The following is an 18343-nucleotide window of genomic DNA, read 5'->3' as shown; positions in this document are numbered from 1 at the left end:
ATACTGTGACTGTTACAAAATAGACATAAACAAGGATCCAAGAAAAACACAATCTCAAATTAAGACCTGGTACTGTAGTCCGTATTTCCAAGACTAATGAAACGATAATTTTGTGAGTTACAGACTGCCTCCTTGGAAAATTAAATGGCATTTTAGCAGTCCTCATTCTTCTTACCTAGAAAGTATTCATTTCTTGAAAATTTTAATTCTCATAGCTCCAATGACACTGCATTACTTTGGCTCAACCGCCACATGTCAGTTTCCTTTTTCTGTGTGTAATCGTAGTCCACCTGCCCACAGCATCCTGCTCTCACCTGTAGGCTTTACCCCAATGCTGAGTCTTTGCTTTCTCGTTTTCTGTATTTCATTCAAGAGTTTTCTTCAAGCTTCAGCTATGACTCTTATTTGCCTTGTGTAAAACAGTATCAGCTCACTATACAACCTTAAGAATATCATTTAATCTGAGATTGCTTCTCTCTCATTTATTTATCTATTTATTTTATTTTATTTTTGAGACAGGGTCTCACTCTGTTGCCCACACTGGAGAGCAGTGGTACGACCTCCGCTCACTGCAGCCTCTCAATCTCCCAGACTCAAGCGATTCTCCCACCTCAGCTTCCCAAGTAGCTGGGACTACAGATGCATTCCACCACAACTGTCTAATTTTTGTATTTTTTTAAGAGACGAGGTTTGCGATGTTGCCCAGGCTGGTCTCCATCTCCTGGGCTCAAGTGATCCACCCGCCTCAGCCTCCCAAAGTGTTAAAGTGCTAGGGTTACAGGCGTGAGCCACTGCACCCAGCTTCAGATTGCTTCTCATTTGTGAAATAACTTAGAAGGTCACTATGGTTCCTTCTGCTTCTGGTTTTAGGATTTTTCTGGTTTTTTTTTTTTTTTTTGAGACGGAGTCTCGCTCTGTTGCCCGTGCTGGAGTGCAGAGGCGCCATCTCAGCTCACTGCAACCTCCACCTCTCCAGCACAAGCGATTCCCCTGCCTGTCTCCTGAGTAGCTGGGATTATAGGCGCCTGCCAACAGCACCCAGCTATTTTTTGTATTTTTAGTAGAGACGGGGTTTCACCGTGTTGGGCAGACTGGTCTCAAACTCCTCACTTCAGGTGATCCACCTGCCTCGGCCTCCCAAAGCGCTGGGATTACAGGCATGAGCCACTGCGCCCGGGCCTAGTTTTAGGATTCTATGAATTCTAGTACAGGCCTAGTTACTGAATCTTTTTTCTGTTTTTGTTTTTTCCCAGACTGATTCCTCTTTCCACCTTTTAAAATGCTGGTATCTCCCTGAGTTGACAGTGCCTACCTTTTCCATTCTCTACGTCCTTCCTCCAAGAATCTTATAAACTCTCACTATGACTCTCTTGAATTTATTCCATAGCCTTAATTAACTTCACTCTACATCCTTTTTTTTTTTTTTTTTTTTTTTTTGAGACAGAGTTTTGCTCGTTGCCCAGTCTGGAGTGCAATGGTGTGATCTCAGCTCACTGCAACCTCCACTTCCAGGGTTCAAGAAATTCTCCTGCCTCAGCCTCCCAAGTAGCTGCGATTACAGCCATGCAACACCACGCCCAGCTAATTTTTTGTATTTTTAATAGAGATGGGGTTTCACCATGTTGGCCAGGCTGGTCTTGAACTCCTGACATCGGGTGATCTGCCCACCTCGGCCCCCAAAAGTGCTGCGATTACAGGTGTGTGCTACCATGCCCAGCTAATTTTTTGTATTTTTAGTAGAGACAGGGTTTCACCATGTTGGCCAGGCTGGTCTTGAACTCCTGATCTCGTGATCCACCCACCTCAGCCTCCTAAAGTGTCACTCTACATTCTAAAGCTCTAGTTTCTATTTGTCCCACATGATTCACTAGATGTGCTACCAACCCTTCAAAGATATTGGGCAAACCAAAGAAATTACAGGAACCCAACTTGTTGGTATAATTATTGATCAATAACACAAATTTTAGGGTCAAATGTATCAGAAATTGAATCCTAGTTTTGTCACTTATTAGCTGGGAGACCTTGATCAAATTATATAATCTCCTGAGCCTCAATTTTCTCACATGTAAAATGGGGTCAAAAATAGTATTTACAACTTACTATGGTTGTTTTTGTTCATGTTATATATAGACACACACACACACACACACAGCTTAGCATAATACCTGGAATATGTTAAGACCTCAATAAATGTTAGCTACTATTATAAGCAATAGCATTACAATCTTTCTAGTCTTACAGGTTTAACAGTTATCTTGGACTCCTTCTGTCCTTTTTTAAATAAATTCAATCAGCATTTGTACATTTTCATTTTCCAGTATGATCTCAGTGTACCAGGATTTCATTCCCTCACAGCTTTCTGTTATGCAGCTACCCAACCAGATTACTAGATTTAAAAATATTCGTAAGGCCTCATTTTTGTTTCCTCTACATTACCCAGCATAATGCCTAAAACATAGTAGTTGTGCTATTATTGCACAATTCAAACAATCCTTCCACCCGTCTATCTCCCCATTAGATCCCTTGAGTTCTGTCAGGGCAGGGAGTGTCTTGGTCCTCTTCATACACCGATAACTGCCGAAGTCCTTTAGTCAATAAATGTCTGTTGAATGAATGCTGACCTCTAAAGCTATTGGCTATCTAGTTTCCTCATATATGAAAGGCAGCTCTTATATTCTCTAATCCAATAGTTTATTTTGACCAAATTTGTCTCACCACAATATCATCATGGGCAGTTTCACTGTATTAGTCAGGAACTTTTTATCATGAAAAAATTCTGGCCAGGTGCGGTGGGTCACACCTGTAATCCCAGCACTTTGAGAGGCCAAGGCGGGCGGATCACAAGGTCAGGAGATTGAGACCAGCCTGGCCAATATGGTGAAACCTCATCTCTACTAAATATATAAAAATTAGCCAGGCGTGGTGGCGGGCGCCTGTAGTCCCAGCTACTCAGGAGGCTGAGGCAGGAAAATCACTTGAACCCAGGAGAAAGAAGTTGCAGTGAGCCGAGATCATCCCACTGCACTCCAGCCTGGGTGACAGAGCGAGACTCCATCTCAAAAACAAACAAAAAAACAAAACAAAACAAAACAAAAAAAACTTTTTTACTCACCTTAAGCAGAAAGAAGAATTTATTAGCTCACATAATTTGAAAGTACAGAGATAGCACTGACTTTAGGCATGGTGGCTGACCCAAAGGTACAAACACTGCCATCAGAACTTCCATCTTTTGGCTCTGCTTCCCACCTATTGGTAACTTCCAGGCTCACATCCTATTCTCTCAGCAACCCCAGGGCTCAAAGCATGCCTCTTTCTCAATAGTTCAACAAAAAATTCAGTTACTCATGTGTGCTGATTGCAAAATGGGCCCATCTCTGAACCATCACTATGGTCAGAGCAATGGACTATATACTGACTGACCATTAGCTAGGCCTGAGTCACTGGCATACCCTATGCCAGGGTGGGGTTCATATAACTGAGAGGGGTGGTTCCCTAGGAAAATTGGAGTACTGTTACCAGAAGGGACTGAATGATGGACTGGCAAAATTAACTGATGTCCCTTATACTCTTAACATTTTTTGCGTGCTGTCCACCACTGCCTAAAATAGCTTTCCTTCTTGTTTCTGCTTGCCCAAATCCAAGTTATATCCTTTCTGCTTCAAGAAGTCTTCTGTGATGTCTTCTAAGACTTTCCTTGTCCACTGGATCAAGTCACCCATTCCCAAATAAATATTCCCCTTTTCCAAAAGATTAATATTTTTCTTTTTTCTTTTTTTTTTTTTTTTGAGACAGCACTTACTCTGTCACCCAGGCTGGAGTGCAGTGGCACAATCTCAGCTCACTGCAACCTCCGCCTCCTGGGTTCAAGTGAGTCTCGTGCCTCAGCCTCTCAAGTAGTTGGGATTACAGGCACCCGCCATCACACCTGGCTAATTTTTGTATTTTTAGTTGAGACCGGGTTTCACCATGTTAGCCAAGCTGGTCTGGAACTTCCGATCTCAGGTGATCTGCCCGCCCTGGCCTCCCAAAGTGCTGGGATTATAGGCGAGAGCCACCGGGCCCAGCCAGATTAACCTTTCAAAATAAACAGCATAGAAAGTCTCAAGAAAACGTTCCCAATAAGTTCAAAATCATGTCTAATTATAAATATGGGCAATATATGCTGTTCCCTAGGATATGAATTTGAAGGACAACAGCTCTACCATGTACATGCTACACATTATGAAAAAACAGTATACAAGGGCAACTTTTATATATTAGCATTCAACTAATTTTACTTGGCTTTAAATTTTCTATAAGGTCTAAGCATACCTAATAACTACCATAAGTTGGTCCCAAATTAATCAAAGTACCTGCCATAAAAACAGACTATGGCTTTTGGAGTCACCTCAAACTAGACTAAACTCCTGGCTAACACCCTCTCCTCTGTCCTTTAGCCACAGATCTTTGAGCAAATTAGTGAACATCTCTAAATGCTGGTTTCCACCATCTGTAAAAACAGGAACAGCAACACCTATTTCTATATGAAGAGGTTGCATGGTACAGTGGAAAGAACAGAGTTAGATGAACCTGGGCCAAAATCCTACCAGTGATACTACATAGTGGTGATAGCTGTAACCTGGGCCAAAATCCTACCAGTGATACTACATAGTGGTGATAGCTGTAACCTGGGCCAAAATCCTACCAGTGATACTACATAGTGGTGATAGCTATAACCTGGGCCAAAATCCTACCACTGATACTACATAGTGGTGATAGCTATAACCTGGGCCAAAATCCTACCACTGATACTATATAGTGGTAATAGCCATATGACTTTCTCTAGGTGATCCCTCACATGTAAAGTGGGGATAGTATTTAATCCACAAATTATTGTGTGCATTTAACAAGGCAGTATATTTCAAAATATCTAACACAATGAATCACAAATAGTGAACACTCAATAAATGATGTCATTGGCATTAAATTATCTGTTTAAAACAATTCAGAGACTGGGTAGTGAGCAAGGTCTGCCAAAGATTTTTTTTTATATTTCATAAGTGATATTACTACATGTTAGAAATGAATCTAGTCTAATAGCTTATAAAATACCTTGTAATCTTTTTATTTTCTTTTTACACGTTTTGACCAGATGAAAAATCAACCAACAAAAAATGTGGTTTCTATACAAAACTATTAAAGTGTAGGCAACACCATACTTAAAAACTCAGAGCACAGTAAGGAAAAACCTCTTTGGTATTACTTATTATTCTTCATAAATGCACTTGGATTTTCTTAGTCAATAAAATATTTAAGGACTCAACACGGTGCTCCTAGAACTACTGAAAAGCAGGTGAGATAATAAGCTAGACAGACTCCTGTAATCAACTTGTTCCTTAGCTTCAGGCTTGATGTAGTAACAATGAAATGACTCACACCAATATGAAATCACTATACCATATAGCCATCTCCTAAACAGAAGCAGGAAATTTGGGGTGTGAATGATAATTTTACATGCCGTCTACCAGAACACACACAAAAGGAAAGTGGCTGCTCATATTTACCTTAGCAAGAAACTTTAAATCACTAAAAAATATTCAGTTCAACTGTTTCCAAAAAGAGATTAAATAAGCAGGCATTTAATTTCTTCTATTTTAAACTACAGCAAAAGTTTCTTTGGAAAGAATAGCTTCTTTAGTTTAACAGTTCTGTTTATTTTTCCAAAATGAGTGAATCATATGTAATACTTATAAACTTTTAATGACTGCAAAGCACAGAAAATGTGCTCAATCTAAGATTTTAAAATAAAATAAGACACCAAGTACTGCCAGCCGCAGTGGCTCACGCCTGTAATCTCAACCTTTGTAAGGCCGAGGTCGGCGGATAGCTTGTGCCCAGGAGTTGGAGACCAGCCTGGGCAACATAGCAAAACCCCGTCTCTACAAAAAAATACAAAATATTGGCCGGACGCGGTGGCTCACGCCTGTAATCCCAGCACTTTGGGAGGCCGAGGCGGGCGAATCACCTGAGGTCAGGAGTTCGAGACCTGCCTGGCCAACATGGTGAAATCCCGTCTCTAATAAAAATCCAAAAATTAGCCGGGTGTGGTGGCGGGCGCCTGTAGTCCCAGCTACTCCGGAGGCTGAGGTGGGAGGATCACCTGAGCCTGGGAGGCAGAGGTTGCAATGAGCAGGGATTGTGTCATTCCACTCCAGCCTGGGAGACAAGAGCGAGATACCGTCTCGAAAAAAAAATATATATATTTTATATATAATATTTATATGTATATTATATATATTTATATTTATATATATATATATATATATATATATATATATAATTAGCTGGGCGTGGTGGCGGCTGCCTGTAGTCCCAGCTACTCAGGAGGCTGAGGTGGGAGGATCACCTGAGCCCGGGAGGTCGAGGCTGCAGTGAGCAGTGATGACGGCACTGCAAACATGATGATGAACAACTCGGGCACCAGACACTGTTCGCCACAACTAAGAAAGCCAAATAATACCTACTTTCTTATTCTCTTTCCTGTGTTCGAAAACATACATAACACGAAGTAATGCTTTAAAAAGGAATAGCAAGTACAGATATGTTAGACTATCTTTTCTAAGTAGTTTGCTTCAACTTTTTTTTGGAGGACATGAGGAGTGGAAGAGGAAACTAATGGGAGTCGGAAGGTGGGCTCTAGTTATTTCTACAAGCGTATTTATTTTGTAAGTCAACTAGATGGAGGCGAAGAAAGACGTTCCAGCGTTCGGGTTCACTTCACACACACCCCAGCACTTCTTTGGGGTTCACTTTAAACACACACACCCCAACCCTTCTTTCGGGTCCACTTTAAACACACACACACCCCAACACTTCTTTCGGGTCCACTTTAAACACACGCTCCCCAACAGTTCTTTCGAAAAAACTCCAGGGCTGAGACCGACCCTTCCTGACAATGCAGCTCGTCCAGACACCCCTGCTACTCTGATCTGTGAAGAGCTCGCGCTAACGTTCCCGTCTTAGCAGGTCCATTCGGCACCCCAAATCCGAAAGGGCCTGCAGAAACCGGGGCGGGGCAAGGGTCTACCTCCGCCGTGGCAGAAACTGATTTTCCTCAGAAAGCCTAAAAAATCATCCATCAATCACTCCGGCCCCCTTCCCCGAGAGATGCCGCCGCCCGCCGCCTCTCCCCAGGCTCTGGGTCTGGCGCAGGCCCGGAGGGCTGGCGCCGTCGGCTTCTCCCCGTTACCCGGGTCCGGACCCGGCGCCTACGGGACGAGCTGCTGTAACTCCCCCGCATCCGCCTCCCCCGGCCGGGGCGGCTCCCGGCGCCCGGTCTCCGACGGGCAGAGACGCCCCCCGCCCCGCTCACCCGCCCGGGTGGTGTCCGTCAGGTCGTGGTTGGCCGCTCCCCGGGGAAACTCCCTCAGTTTCCGGCCGCTCAGGCTCAGCACCCCAGTGACCGCCGCCTCCTCCAGGGCTCGATCGAGAGAGCGGCTCCACGAGCCCGGGCCAAAACCAGGGCCTGCCCCGGAGCTTGGGCCGCAGTGAACACCAGGGAGGTTACCTCCCGACGCTACCGTGCCAGAGTACTCGGCAGCCGCTGCCACAGCGACCAAGCCCGCGGCCGCCATTTCCCAGCCGACAACACTCGGGCCCGCCAGCTCAGCGCATGCGCGGCCGGACCGCTGGGTGGGCGGAGAAAGGGGCTCACGGACCGACCCCGGACGGTTCTCGTGATGGGCAGCACCGTGGTGCCCCCCGGCGCAGCCAGGCGCTTGCCCCCGCCCACATGATGCGCTTTTCAAGGGAAATTAAAACGGACCTCACAAATCCAGAGCAGCCCCCTACTCTAACCTCCCAGGGGCATTTCTAAAATGCCTCTACAAAAACATCTTTCAGGCAACGCTCCGCATCAAAACTTCTCCGCCTTGCTCCCTCAGTAGTGGAGTCGACTAAGCATTAAATTAAGAATTTTTTTTTTTTGAGACAGAGTCTCGCTCTGTCGCCCAGGCTGGAGTGCAGTGGCGCGATCTCGGCTCACTGCAACCTCTGCTTCCTGGGTTCAAGCTATTCTCCTGCCTCATCCTCCCGAGTAGCTGGGATTACAGGCACGCACCACCACACCCGGTTAATTTTTGTATTTTTAGTAGAGACGGGGTTTCACCATGTTGGCCAGGATGGTCTCGATCTCCTGACCTCAAGTGATCCGCCCGCCTCTGCCTCCCAAAGTGCTGGGATTACAGGCGTGAGCTACCGCGCCCGGCAAGGAATCTTTCTTAACACTGTTGCTGCAGAAACTTGGACGGTGAGAGGAGCGGACCCTCTGAGATACGACCTAAACCGTTTCCCAACTTCACTGTATTACCAGATGATCTAAATCAAGGTTTGGTGGACTTACTATGGTTGCTGGAGAGAAAACAAAGAAACAAACGTGCTAATTGGGCTCAAAATTCTCATTAAAAACGTATTATTTTATATCATCCATCCCTTTTATAAAATAGCTTTTCTTAATGAAAATACAACAAATATCTTCAATAGTACTTGTACTTTTGGCAAGATTTTATTGTTGGATAAAGCAAGATTAGAGTAGTATTAAAATCTAAAATGTTGGTCTGGAACCAAAATTGAGGAACAGAAAATGATCTCACTGTAATCTAAATGTGGGAATTAAAGGTAGAACCGAAGAGATGCTCTAAATTGAAACCACTCAAGTAATGAAAGAGTGGAAAATACTTCATTTAAAACCAATTAGACCTCACTTATATTGCAGCCAGTCTCTAGCATATTCTTCAGTCTGTTTTACTGAAGAAGCCATTTCTGCTATATGATGTAAATTTTACCAACAATTAATCAACTAGTTTTACTATGGGAAATAGAAGAGGCTGTCAGGTACAATCCTTTCCTAGAGGATCACAATCTAATTATGGAACCCAGACAGGCCCACAAAAAAGGGCTAAGAGTGATGGGGCTTACTTATGAGTTCAGAGAAAAGAAAGCTATATCATGGATAAATTAGGTTTTGAATTAAACCTGAAGGATTATAAAGTAGGACAAACTGGAAGGTGAGACTAGAAGATGGATCAGCATGAACACATCCAGATACGACTTAAAGTGGTAAATTGTGGAGGATACGAAGGCCACAGATCAGAAAGTTCGTGTCAGAGAGCAAAAGAAAAATAAGGATGGAGAGATCCTCTCATTCAAGCCCCAACTCTTCAATGACACCTCAATTGGCATGAATTGCTAAATGCTAGAAGGTATAAAAATGTTTAATCCCAGTGCCAAAGTTGATTAGTAACAGCTGCCCAGAGAGCTGTTCTATAAACTCTCAATACATTCTAGTTACTTCAGCAACAAGTTCCATGATACATAACCATACATATGTTATGAGCTCATACATGTTATGAGCGTGGGTCACAATGGCAGGTGACGTATTTGTCATCCCCAGCAAATAACATTTATCCAATGCATATATAGGTTTTTGTTATCCTGGGCTTCCTAAAACTGTTATTCTTCGAAAGATATTAAGCTATTTAAGGGCAGTTTTTTTACTTTTTAGGGAGATTTCAACTACGATGACTGATTATCTATTCATATACTCCACACTAATGCTACAATGCTGTAGAATTAGTTGCCAGATGTACCTTTTCAAATGCACCATTGTCATCTGATTGCTTATTACCTTCCACATCTACACTAAATTCTGTCAAGTTCTCTGTAATAGGCCTCATTCCTATCTATATGTATGAATACATCCCATTGTAATAGCAACATACTATGCTAGCCCTGAACTGACCAAGCTTATAGATTGATGCTTGAATATTCAACAAGATTTTAAGGTCCTTAATATATTAAACTCTATGCTATCCTAGGACTGAGTATATTTTTAGGAGTTAAAAAATTAGTCAACCCTTGCTTGTGCCTGTAATCCCAGCTACTTGGGAGGGTAAGGTGGGAGGATTGCTTGAGGCCAAGAGTTCGAGACCAGCCTGAGCAACATAGTGAGGGCACCCCACCTCCCACCCTCTGGTCTCTAAAATTTTTTAAAATAATTAGCTAGGCGTGGTGGTGCCTGACTGTAGTCCCAGCTACTTGGGATGGTGAGGTAGGTTTGCTTGAGGCCAGGAGTTGAGTCTGCAGCAAGCTATGATTGTGCCACTGCACTCTAGCCTAGGAGAGAATGACATCCCATCTCTAAAAATGAAAAATAATTTTAAAAAATAATAAAAATGAGTGGAAAGCAGTAGAAACCAAAATAGATTACGTACACACACGAGAGGTTATGAGGAAAGGAAAAAGAATTACAATTTTTGGGCTGGGTGTGGTGGCTCACACCTGTAATCCTAGCACTTTGGGAGTCCGAGGTGGGCGGATCACCTGAGGTCGGGAGTTCGAGACCAGCCTGACCAACATGGAGAAACCCCCTCTCTACTAAAAATACAAAATTAGCCAGGTGTGGTGGTGCACGCCTGTAATCCCAGCTACTCAGGAGGCTGAGGCAGGAGAATCACTTGAACCCGGGAGGCGGAGGTTGCAGTGAGGCGAGATCATGTCATTGCACTCCAGCCTGGGCAACAAGAGGGAAACTCCATCTAGGGAAAAAAAAAGAAAGAATTACAATTTTTAAGGAAAACAGGGTTCCCAAGTCAGTAGATCCCTGCTTTATTAAAAATATAAAAGCTAGCCAGGCATGGTGGCAGGCACCTGTAATCCCAGCTACTCGGGAGTCTGAGGCACAATTGCTTGAACCCGGGAGGCGGAGGCTGCAGTGAGCCGAGATCGCACCACTGCACTCCAGCCTGGGCGACAGAACAAGACTCTGTCTCAAAAAATAAAAAGAAAAAAGATATGTAGATATTTAAAAAGCCAAAAGAAAGACCTGTGCATATGGGGGAAACTGAAGATGCTATATATACTATTACATGAGAACAAGTCCTAGGTAAAGGAAGGATGGAAGGAAAGATAGATTGAGCAGTTAACGCTGTGACTTCTAAGGAGTTGAGGCTTCAGCTACAAAGTAAAGGTAGACTATGAGGGAATTCTTACCCCACTCTCTCAGTCATCTCCATAAAGTCGGTGACAGCGTCTTATGAGAAAGAGATATAGGAAATGGAGTCTTTGTGGGGAGTTCACCAAAGAGTCTAATGATGAATAAAAGAAATGATGAAAGATAGTTGTACAAAGGCCAGGAGCAAAGTGGCTTACAGGGATCTGTAACTTCTTCCACCACTGGTCTGTGGTCTGGGAGCAGAAGCTGAAAAAACAGGCAGCGCAGGTTATTCAGTGTTAGCAATTGATACAGTGTACTTCCCAGCTTCTTCCTGTTTATTTTACAGACTGAAAGTTAACTCATTCAACACAGGGGGCAGAAGTTTCACTCAAATCTTAATAGTTCTTTCCAGCTCCGCATTTCACTATATCATGCAAAGGTTATGTCCTCCCTTCCCCCTTCTACTCAGTAGAAACATATCATGGTCACTCCTTCTAAGACTCCACTTCTAGGCCGGCTCCGTAGCTCATGCCTGTAATCCCAGCACTTTGGGAGTCAGAGGCGGGCAGATCACCTGAGGTCAGGAGTTTGAGACTAGACTGGCCAATACGGTGAAACCTCGTCTTAGTACAAAAATTAGCTGGGTGTGGTGGCACGTGCCTGTAATCCCAGATACTTGGAAGGTTGAGACAGGAAAATCGCTTGAACCCGGGAGGCAGAGGCTGCAGTGAGCCAAGAACACTACTGCACTCCAGCCTGGGCAACAGAGCAAGGCTGTCTCCAAAAAAAAAAAAAAAAAAAAGACTCCACTTTTAGGGCGGGCGTGGTGGCTCACACCTGTAATCCCAGCACTTTGGGAAGCTGAGGCAGGCAGATCTCCTGAGGGTAGGAGTTCGAGACCAGCCTGGCCAACATGGTGAAAACTCATTTCTACTAAAAACACAAAAATTAGTTGGCTGTGGTGGCTCAAGCTTGTAATCCCACCTACTTACGAGGCTGAGGGACAAGAATTGCTTGAACCCGGGAAGGATCCTGGGAGGCAGAGGTTGCAGTGAGCCGAGATTGTGCCACTGCACTGCAGCCTGGGTGACAGAGTATTCCATCTCAAAAAATAAAAAAACTCCGCTTTTATAAACTCAAAGCAGTATGAATCCCATTCTCTTCCTTGCTGAATACATTTAAATATTTGCTGAATATATTTAATAAATGTTTGATCCTTCCATTGCTTACTCCTTTAAAAACAAGTCCTAATAATTAACTTTTTTAAACTTTATACAGGAAAATTCAGACAATATGATTCTTTTCTCATTAAAGGGAAATGGAGTAAGTAGAAATTAAATATGCACACTAGGAGAATAACTTCCAACTAATCTTTAAACACTGGTATACCTCATCTGAATACACTCATAAGATGACATTTCAGTCCCAGAATGGCATCACATTTGCTTGTGTTATCAAGCTTCCTGTTAAACATAGGTAGAAAATAAGCTGTAGGCTGGGTGCGGTGGCTCACACCTGTAATCCCAGCACTTTGGGAGGCCGAGGCAGGCAGATCACCTGAAGTCGGGAGTTTGAGACCAGCCTGACCAACATGGAGAAACCCCGTCTCTACTAAAAATGCAAAATTAACTGGGCGTGGTGGTGGGCACCTGTAATCCCAGCCACTCGGGAGGCTGAGGCAGGAGAATTGCTTGAACCCGGGAGGCGGAGGTTGGGGTGAGCCGAGATCGCACCACTGCACTCCAACCTGGGCAACAAGAGTGAAACTCCATCTCAAAAAAAAGAAAAAAAAAAAAAAAGGAAAAAAGAAAATAAACTGTGGTGAGAGGGAAATAAAAGATATTAGAAGTCTACAATTTCTAAGTAAATCTTTAAAACCCTATTAATGGTCCACCACAGTCCACAATTCTTGTTGTAAATGCTGTGTTTACTGAAGTATCATTTAAAAAAAAAAAAAGAAGCTAGTTCCAAATTGATCTATCCAAAAAGAACCCTCTCTAAAGGGAAGTTTTACATGCTTAACTGCTTTTTCACAGTGGCAAAATAATAATAATAATAATTCTGATGAAAACTGAAAGCACTACTGATCAGAAATGAATTATTTTCTGCTTTAATATTGCCAATATGGTATTCATTTTCTGTGCTGCCAAGTGAGCTATTTTTTCTCTTATCTCCTTATAGTAAAAATAAATCAACAAAAATTACTCTGGGCCCGTATATTTTGTGTGAATTACAAAGCTATTAACAGTAAAATATTAATAATGATATACATACCTAGTCTAATAAAAACTCACTGCTGAGCAATGAGGCCTGTTTCCTCAGACACAGTATTTTACGATTGGCTTAAACAGTTGGCCCTTCAACAACATGGCTTTGAATTACCTGGGTCTACTTATAAGCAAATTGTTTTGAAGCAAAACAACATCTTGGAATGCAAAATCCATGTACACAGTGGGCCAACTTTTCGTTTACACAGATGTGGGACTTCAGTATTGCGCAGGGTTGGGTATATACAAGGGTCCTGAAACCAATCCTCCGTGTATACTGAGGGATGACTGTAATTAAAATTGTGGTGAAGGGTTTATGCCTGTTTTTAAAAAATGCATATCTGATTAGGAACACTGGACTTTTCTAACAGGTCTACCTAACCTGAATAGCAAAGTAATAAAGTATAACCATCACTGGTAGAATAGATTTACTTACCATGCTAAAAATGCTAAAGCATGGCTATTACCAATTCTTACGTATTTGAAAACCACACACCATTCCACTATTTTCTGTGGGTGTTAATTCACCAAAGCAGTTTATTATCAATTAAGAATTAGAAGATCTGAGCTCAAAAAATAACTCTGCCACATGCAAGTCTTGAAAACACTGGGACTCACTTTACCAAGGTGTAAAAGGAGGGGTTAAACTGGATTGGTCTCTAAAGGCTCATCTAACCCAATATTCTGCATTGCAAAGTATACTGGATTCTTTTTTTTTTTTTTTTAAGACAGAGTGTCACTCTTTCACCCAGGCTGGAGTGCAATGGCGTGGTCTCGGCTCACTGCAATCTCTGCTTCCTGGGTTCAAGCAATTCTCCCGCCTCAGCCTCCCAAGTAGCTGGGACCACAGGCGCATGTCACCACACCAGCTAATGTCTGTATTTTTAGTAAAGATAGAGTCTCCCTATGTTAGCCAGGCTGGTCTTGCTCCTGACCTCGTGATCCGCCCGCCTCGGCCTCCCAAAGTTCTGGGATTACAGGCGTGAGCCACCGTGCCCGGCCTGGATTCTTCTTTTTAGATTCATTTGTTGGAGCTACAAATGAAATCATCAAAAGAGAGAGGGATGCTAATAGAAGAGTCTACAGTGATTTACCAATTTTGCTAGTAGATAAGGTTTCACACCCTAAAAACTACAAATATAGATAACCACTACAAAGTTCTTCGTAACATAGAACAATCTAAAAACCACAACTCAATCTTTAGAGCTGAGAATAAATCATGTGAAACCTGTAACATTTTATTTGTTAAAAATGAACAGCTTCAGAATAGATCTAAATGTAACTTTTCCAAAAAACACCAAAAAGTACAGTGTAAAGCACCTCCTCGTTAAATACAAACTTTCATTTGGTGATGCATGGCACCAATGTTTTGCATATACCTTGATGCAAAGAAAAGTTTAAGTTGCATCCTGTTTTTTAAAAAAACCTAAACTTAAGAACTGAACAAGGATTACAACCACATTCCAATAAAGAAAATTTTCCTTCAACAAAGCATATTGTTTTGTTTATATACAATATGTGACCACCAAGAGTTTTAATTTAGTTGTACCAAAGGCAAAACATTATACTTAAAATTAAATTACAGATGCATGAAGAATAAAAGTTTAATATACCAAAGATAATTTGTTATTTAATGCACTCAATGTCAGTATTTGGGGCAATTTTTAAAGTTTTCCCAAAAAATGGCATGAATAGCTCTATACAATAATAGGTAAGAACAGGAAAATGAAAACACCTTTATACCATATTTTCACAAACCATTCTAAAGACAGCAAACTTGAGCTCAGCTGCTTTTCCTTGCTTTAAAATAAGCTACCAGTAATTCTAAATCAGACTAAAATGTACTGTTCCTAGACCAAATACAGGCATTCATCCTTGCAAAAATGTTTTGCAATGAGTTCTTGGCCTATATGAAAAGCATCAAATAGCTAAGGAGAGACTAGAATTTATTTCCAAATTCTGTGACTGACTTCCAATAATCCCTTATCAGTACGAGTACCAGGAAAATATCAGATATTAAAGATCAGATTTAATTCTTTGGTATAAGCATGAAACTGTTACTGATAGCTTTCCATGGCGAGCATAAACCATGAAGCAACTCAAGAAGCATGAGAGACAACAATGAAATCTAGTATACAACGCAGGGCAGGCCAAGAACAATGTCTGCTTTACAGGAAAAGTCAACACTAACAATCTACTCCTGAGAAACTAACACCTATTTAGATGTTTTTAACATAATGGCAAACTAAAATGTCAAGCTTCAAAATGACCAAACTTGTACAGCTGGAAGATTTTGCTGCATTTGGCATTATACCGTAATTTACAGTATACAACATCTGAGGACTCAGTACTATCTTGGCACAGACTAACTTCTCCCACTCCGTCAGAGGTGGCAGGTGGCGGGTCGGTGGGGAGGGCCTTTTCTCCCCATAAATGCCTGAACTTTAATTTATACCATATAAGAAATCAGTAAAAGGTAAACAACAAGGTTAATGTAACTCTATTATAAATTTTGCATTTTTTCTCTGTGACATATACAAGTATATTTTTGTTTTTGGAGCTATAAATTATTTAATTTAGCAATCTTCAAAGCTCATAAATTTCAACTTTTCAAATAAGAAATTTTAACTTCAAATAAGAAGTCTAGGACTTTATGGCTATTAATTTTACTATCAAAATATCCAAGGGACTCCATTCAATGTAATAGTTATAATTATTCTAAATATCATTTGAATAATTCTTTGTGGACGCTAGACTCAAGACTATGCTACATCCAAACAGTACACCTATAACCAGGGTTTTGAAGTGTTTCATCTCAACCACCTGTCCTTCAACTTGCTACTTACTTCCTCTCATGCCTTCATTTATTAAACACAAACTGTCATTTTTTAAAACTGGACCTTCTCCTCCAAGGCCCTATCAGATAACTTTGTGAATACGCATTTACAGTCTCTAAACACCAACATTTTAAACTAAGACTAATACCTAGGGCCACATTTCCTGTTAAAAGCTCAGCACTAAAGCTGTGTAATTCCAGGGGACTTTACACCGTCTGAAAGAGGAAGCACGTTCTGGATGTCCCCCTAAGTCTTCAAACCCACAGCTGGAAATTCTAATACATTGTTCTGTGTCCCTAATGAAGAAAAGGCAACGGCACTGACTACATCAACACTATTAAAGGGCAAGTGACAGCAACAAAGGGACCTACTCATGTTTATGAAGACCAGGATTTACCATGACAAAGTCTAAAACACGGGCAAAGGTGATGAGATCCTGAATACCACTATCATAAAAATAATCAATTTCTATCTTTCTGTCTTCCTTCTGCTGCATGAGGAACCAAAGAAGTCAAACAGATGATTGTTCTGTCTGAGCCAACCATGAAATCTTTAAGAACAGACAGGTATAATCCCTATTATTCTTTCAGGGCATTATTTTATACGTTTTTTTTTTTTAAAAAAAAACCTTCAAAAATAAAAATAAGAGTTATTTAGCCTTGTGAATATTTTGAAGTAAAGTTTCTTGAATTTCCGTGATGAACTCTTCAAGCAATTCAACTTCTCAGAGTCATCACTCAAAAGTTCCTTTGACATGGGACCTATCCCACGGTGACAAAGCGGCTTCCCCCTTTGTTGTATGTGAGAGTGGCTCTTTGTTCCTTCAGGATCCCAAACCGCTCATTCAACGTCATCCCTGTCTAGAGAAAAGAAAAAAACAAAAACAACAACAAAGCAACAATTAACAACTTTACTGAAAGCCATATTTGCTTTGGAACAATAATGTGATCTTATGATTAATTACAAGTAATGACAGCTAAAATTTCCTAAATATTTACATGTATGACCTCATATAAAGCCTACATTATATACTATATAAAACACACATATGCTATAATGCCTAGAAGTCATACACCCAGAGCCCCTATCTGAATTATTTTCAGGCTCTGTAAACACTGCCACCAACTCATGATGTCACTGATAAAAGTAAGAACTCTTCAGACCTGTAAATATTTTATAGCAAATTTTCTTGAATTACGGTGAGTTCAACACAGAAATTCAAATCAAATTCAAATGAAAATCTGTTTTTTTTTTAACAACAGCATCTACAAACTATACCATTTCTGGAAAACAATAATAGCAACAAAATAAAAATAAGCAAAACAAATTTGGTCAAATTTTTTTTATTTTATTTTTTATTGAGACAGTCTGGCTGTCATCCAGGCTGGAGTGCAGTGGCACAATCTCAGCTCATTGCAACTTCCGCCTCCTGGGTTCAAGCAATTCTCCCACCTCAGCCTCCCGAGTAGCTGGGATTACAGGCACGTGCCACCACGCCCGGCTAATTTTTTTATTTTTAGTGGAGACAGGGTTTTTCCATGTTGACCAGGCTGGTCTCAAACTCCTGACCCCAAGTGATCCACCTGTGTCGGCCTCCCAAAGTGCTGGGATTACAGGCGTGAGCCACCGCACCAGGCCAATTTGGTCAAATTTCTATCCATCCTTTGTATCTTCAATTTCACATTATTTCAAGGATACCAAAAAAGCATTTGACAAAATTGAATACCCATTCTTGATAAAAATTCTAGCATATCAGGAATAGAAGGGAGCTTCCTCAATCTGACAAAGAGAATCTATAAAAATAAAAAATAAAAAAAAAGAAACTGGGCCAGGCATGGTGGCTCACGCCTGTAATCCCAGCACTTTGGGAGGCCGAGGCAGGCGGATCAAAAGTTCAGGAGTTCGAGACCAGCCTGGCCAATATGGTGAAACCCTGTCTCTACTAAAATACAGTAAAATTAGCCGGGTGTGGTGGCACATGCCTGTAATCCCAGCTACTCAGGAGGCTAAGGCAGGAGAATTGCTTGAACCCAGGAGGCAGAGGTTGCAGTCAGCCAAGATCACGCCACTGCACTCCAGCCTGGGCTACAGAGCAAGACTCCATCTCAAAAAAAAAAAAAATCTATGCCTAATATCATACTAAATGGTGACATATTTAATGCTTTCTCTTCAGGCTTTGGAACAAGGCATGCATACAAGTATACATCTCACCACTTCTACTCAACATTGGACTGGAGGTCCTAGCCTTTGTAACAAAGCAAGAAAAA

At 41.7% G+C, this 18343-nt stretch overlaps 2 protein-coding genes across 30 annotated transcripts in view; both read right to left on the bottom strand.

Moving 5' to 3' along the window:
• LRCH3 (leucine rich repeats and calponin homology domain containing 3) overlaps positions 1 to 8860 on the bottom strand; it is a 104045-nt gene extending 95185 nt beyond the window's left edge. For all 28 annotated transcript variants that reach the window (XR_010155426.1, XR_010155428.1, XR_010155427.1 and 25 more), the window contains exon 1: positions 7352 to 8860. Coding sequence is in view for 14 of the 28 variants with exons in the window: in XM_054682513.2 (XP_054538488.1) it covers positions 7352 to 7613 (262 nt within the window). In the remaining 14 variants the exon portion in view is untranslated. The remainder of the gene's footprint in view (positions 1 to 7351) is intronic.
• Positions 8861 to 14456: 5596 nt separating this feature from the next.
• The window catches only part of FYTTD1 (forty-two-three domain containing 1), a 35888-nt gene continuing 32001 nt past the window's right edge, over positions 14457 to 18343 (bottom strand). For both annotated transcript variants that reach the window (XM_001166780.7, XM_016942578.4), the window contains one exon: positions 14457 to 16936. In XM_001166780.7, the coding sequence (XP_001166780.3) occupies positions 16838 to 16936 (99 nt within the window). In that variant the 3' untranslated portion in view covers positions 14457 to 16837. The remainder of the gene's footprint in view (positions 16937 to 18343) is intronic.

This window comes from Pan troglodytes, chromosome 2, assembly GCF_028858775.2.
Source record: "Pan troglodytes isolate AG18354 chromosome 2, NHGRI_mPanTro3-v2.0_pri, whole genome shotgun sequence".
In the NCBI taxonomy this organism is placed as follows: domain Eukaryota; kingdom Metazoa; phylum Chordata; class Mammalia; order Primates; family Hominidae; genus Pan; species Pan troglodytes.
The sequence above is the reverse complement of the archived record's forward strand: the minus strand, read 5'-3'. Positions and strand labels throughout refer to the sequence as shown.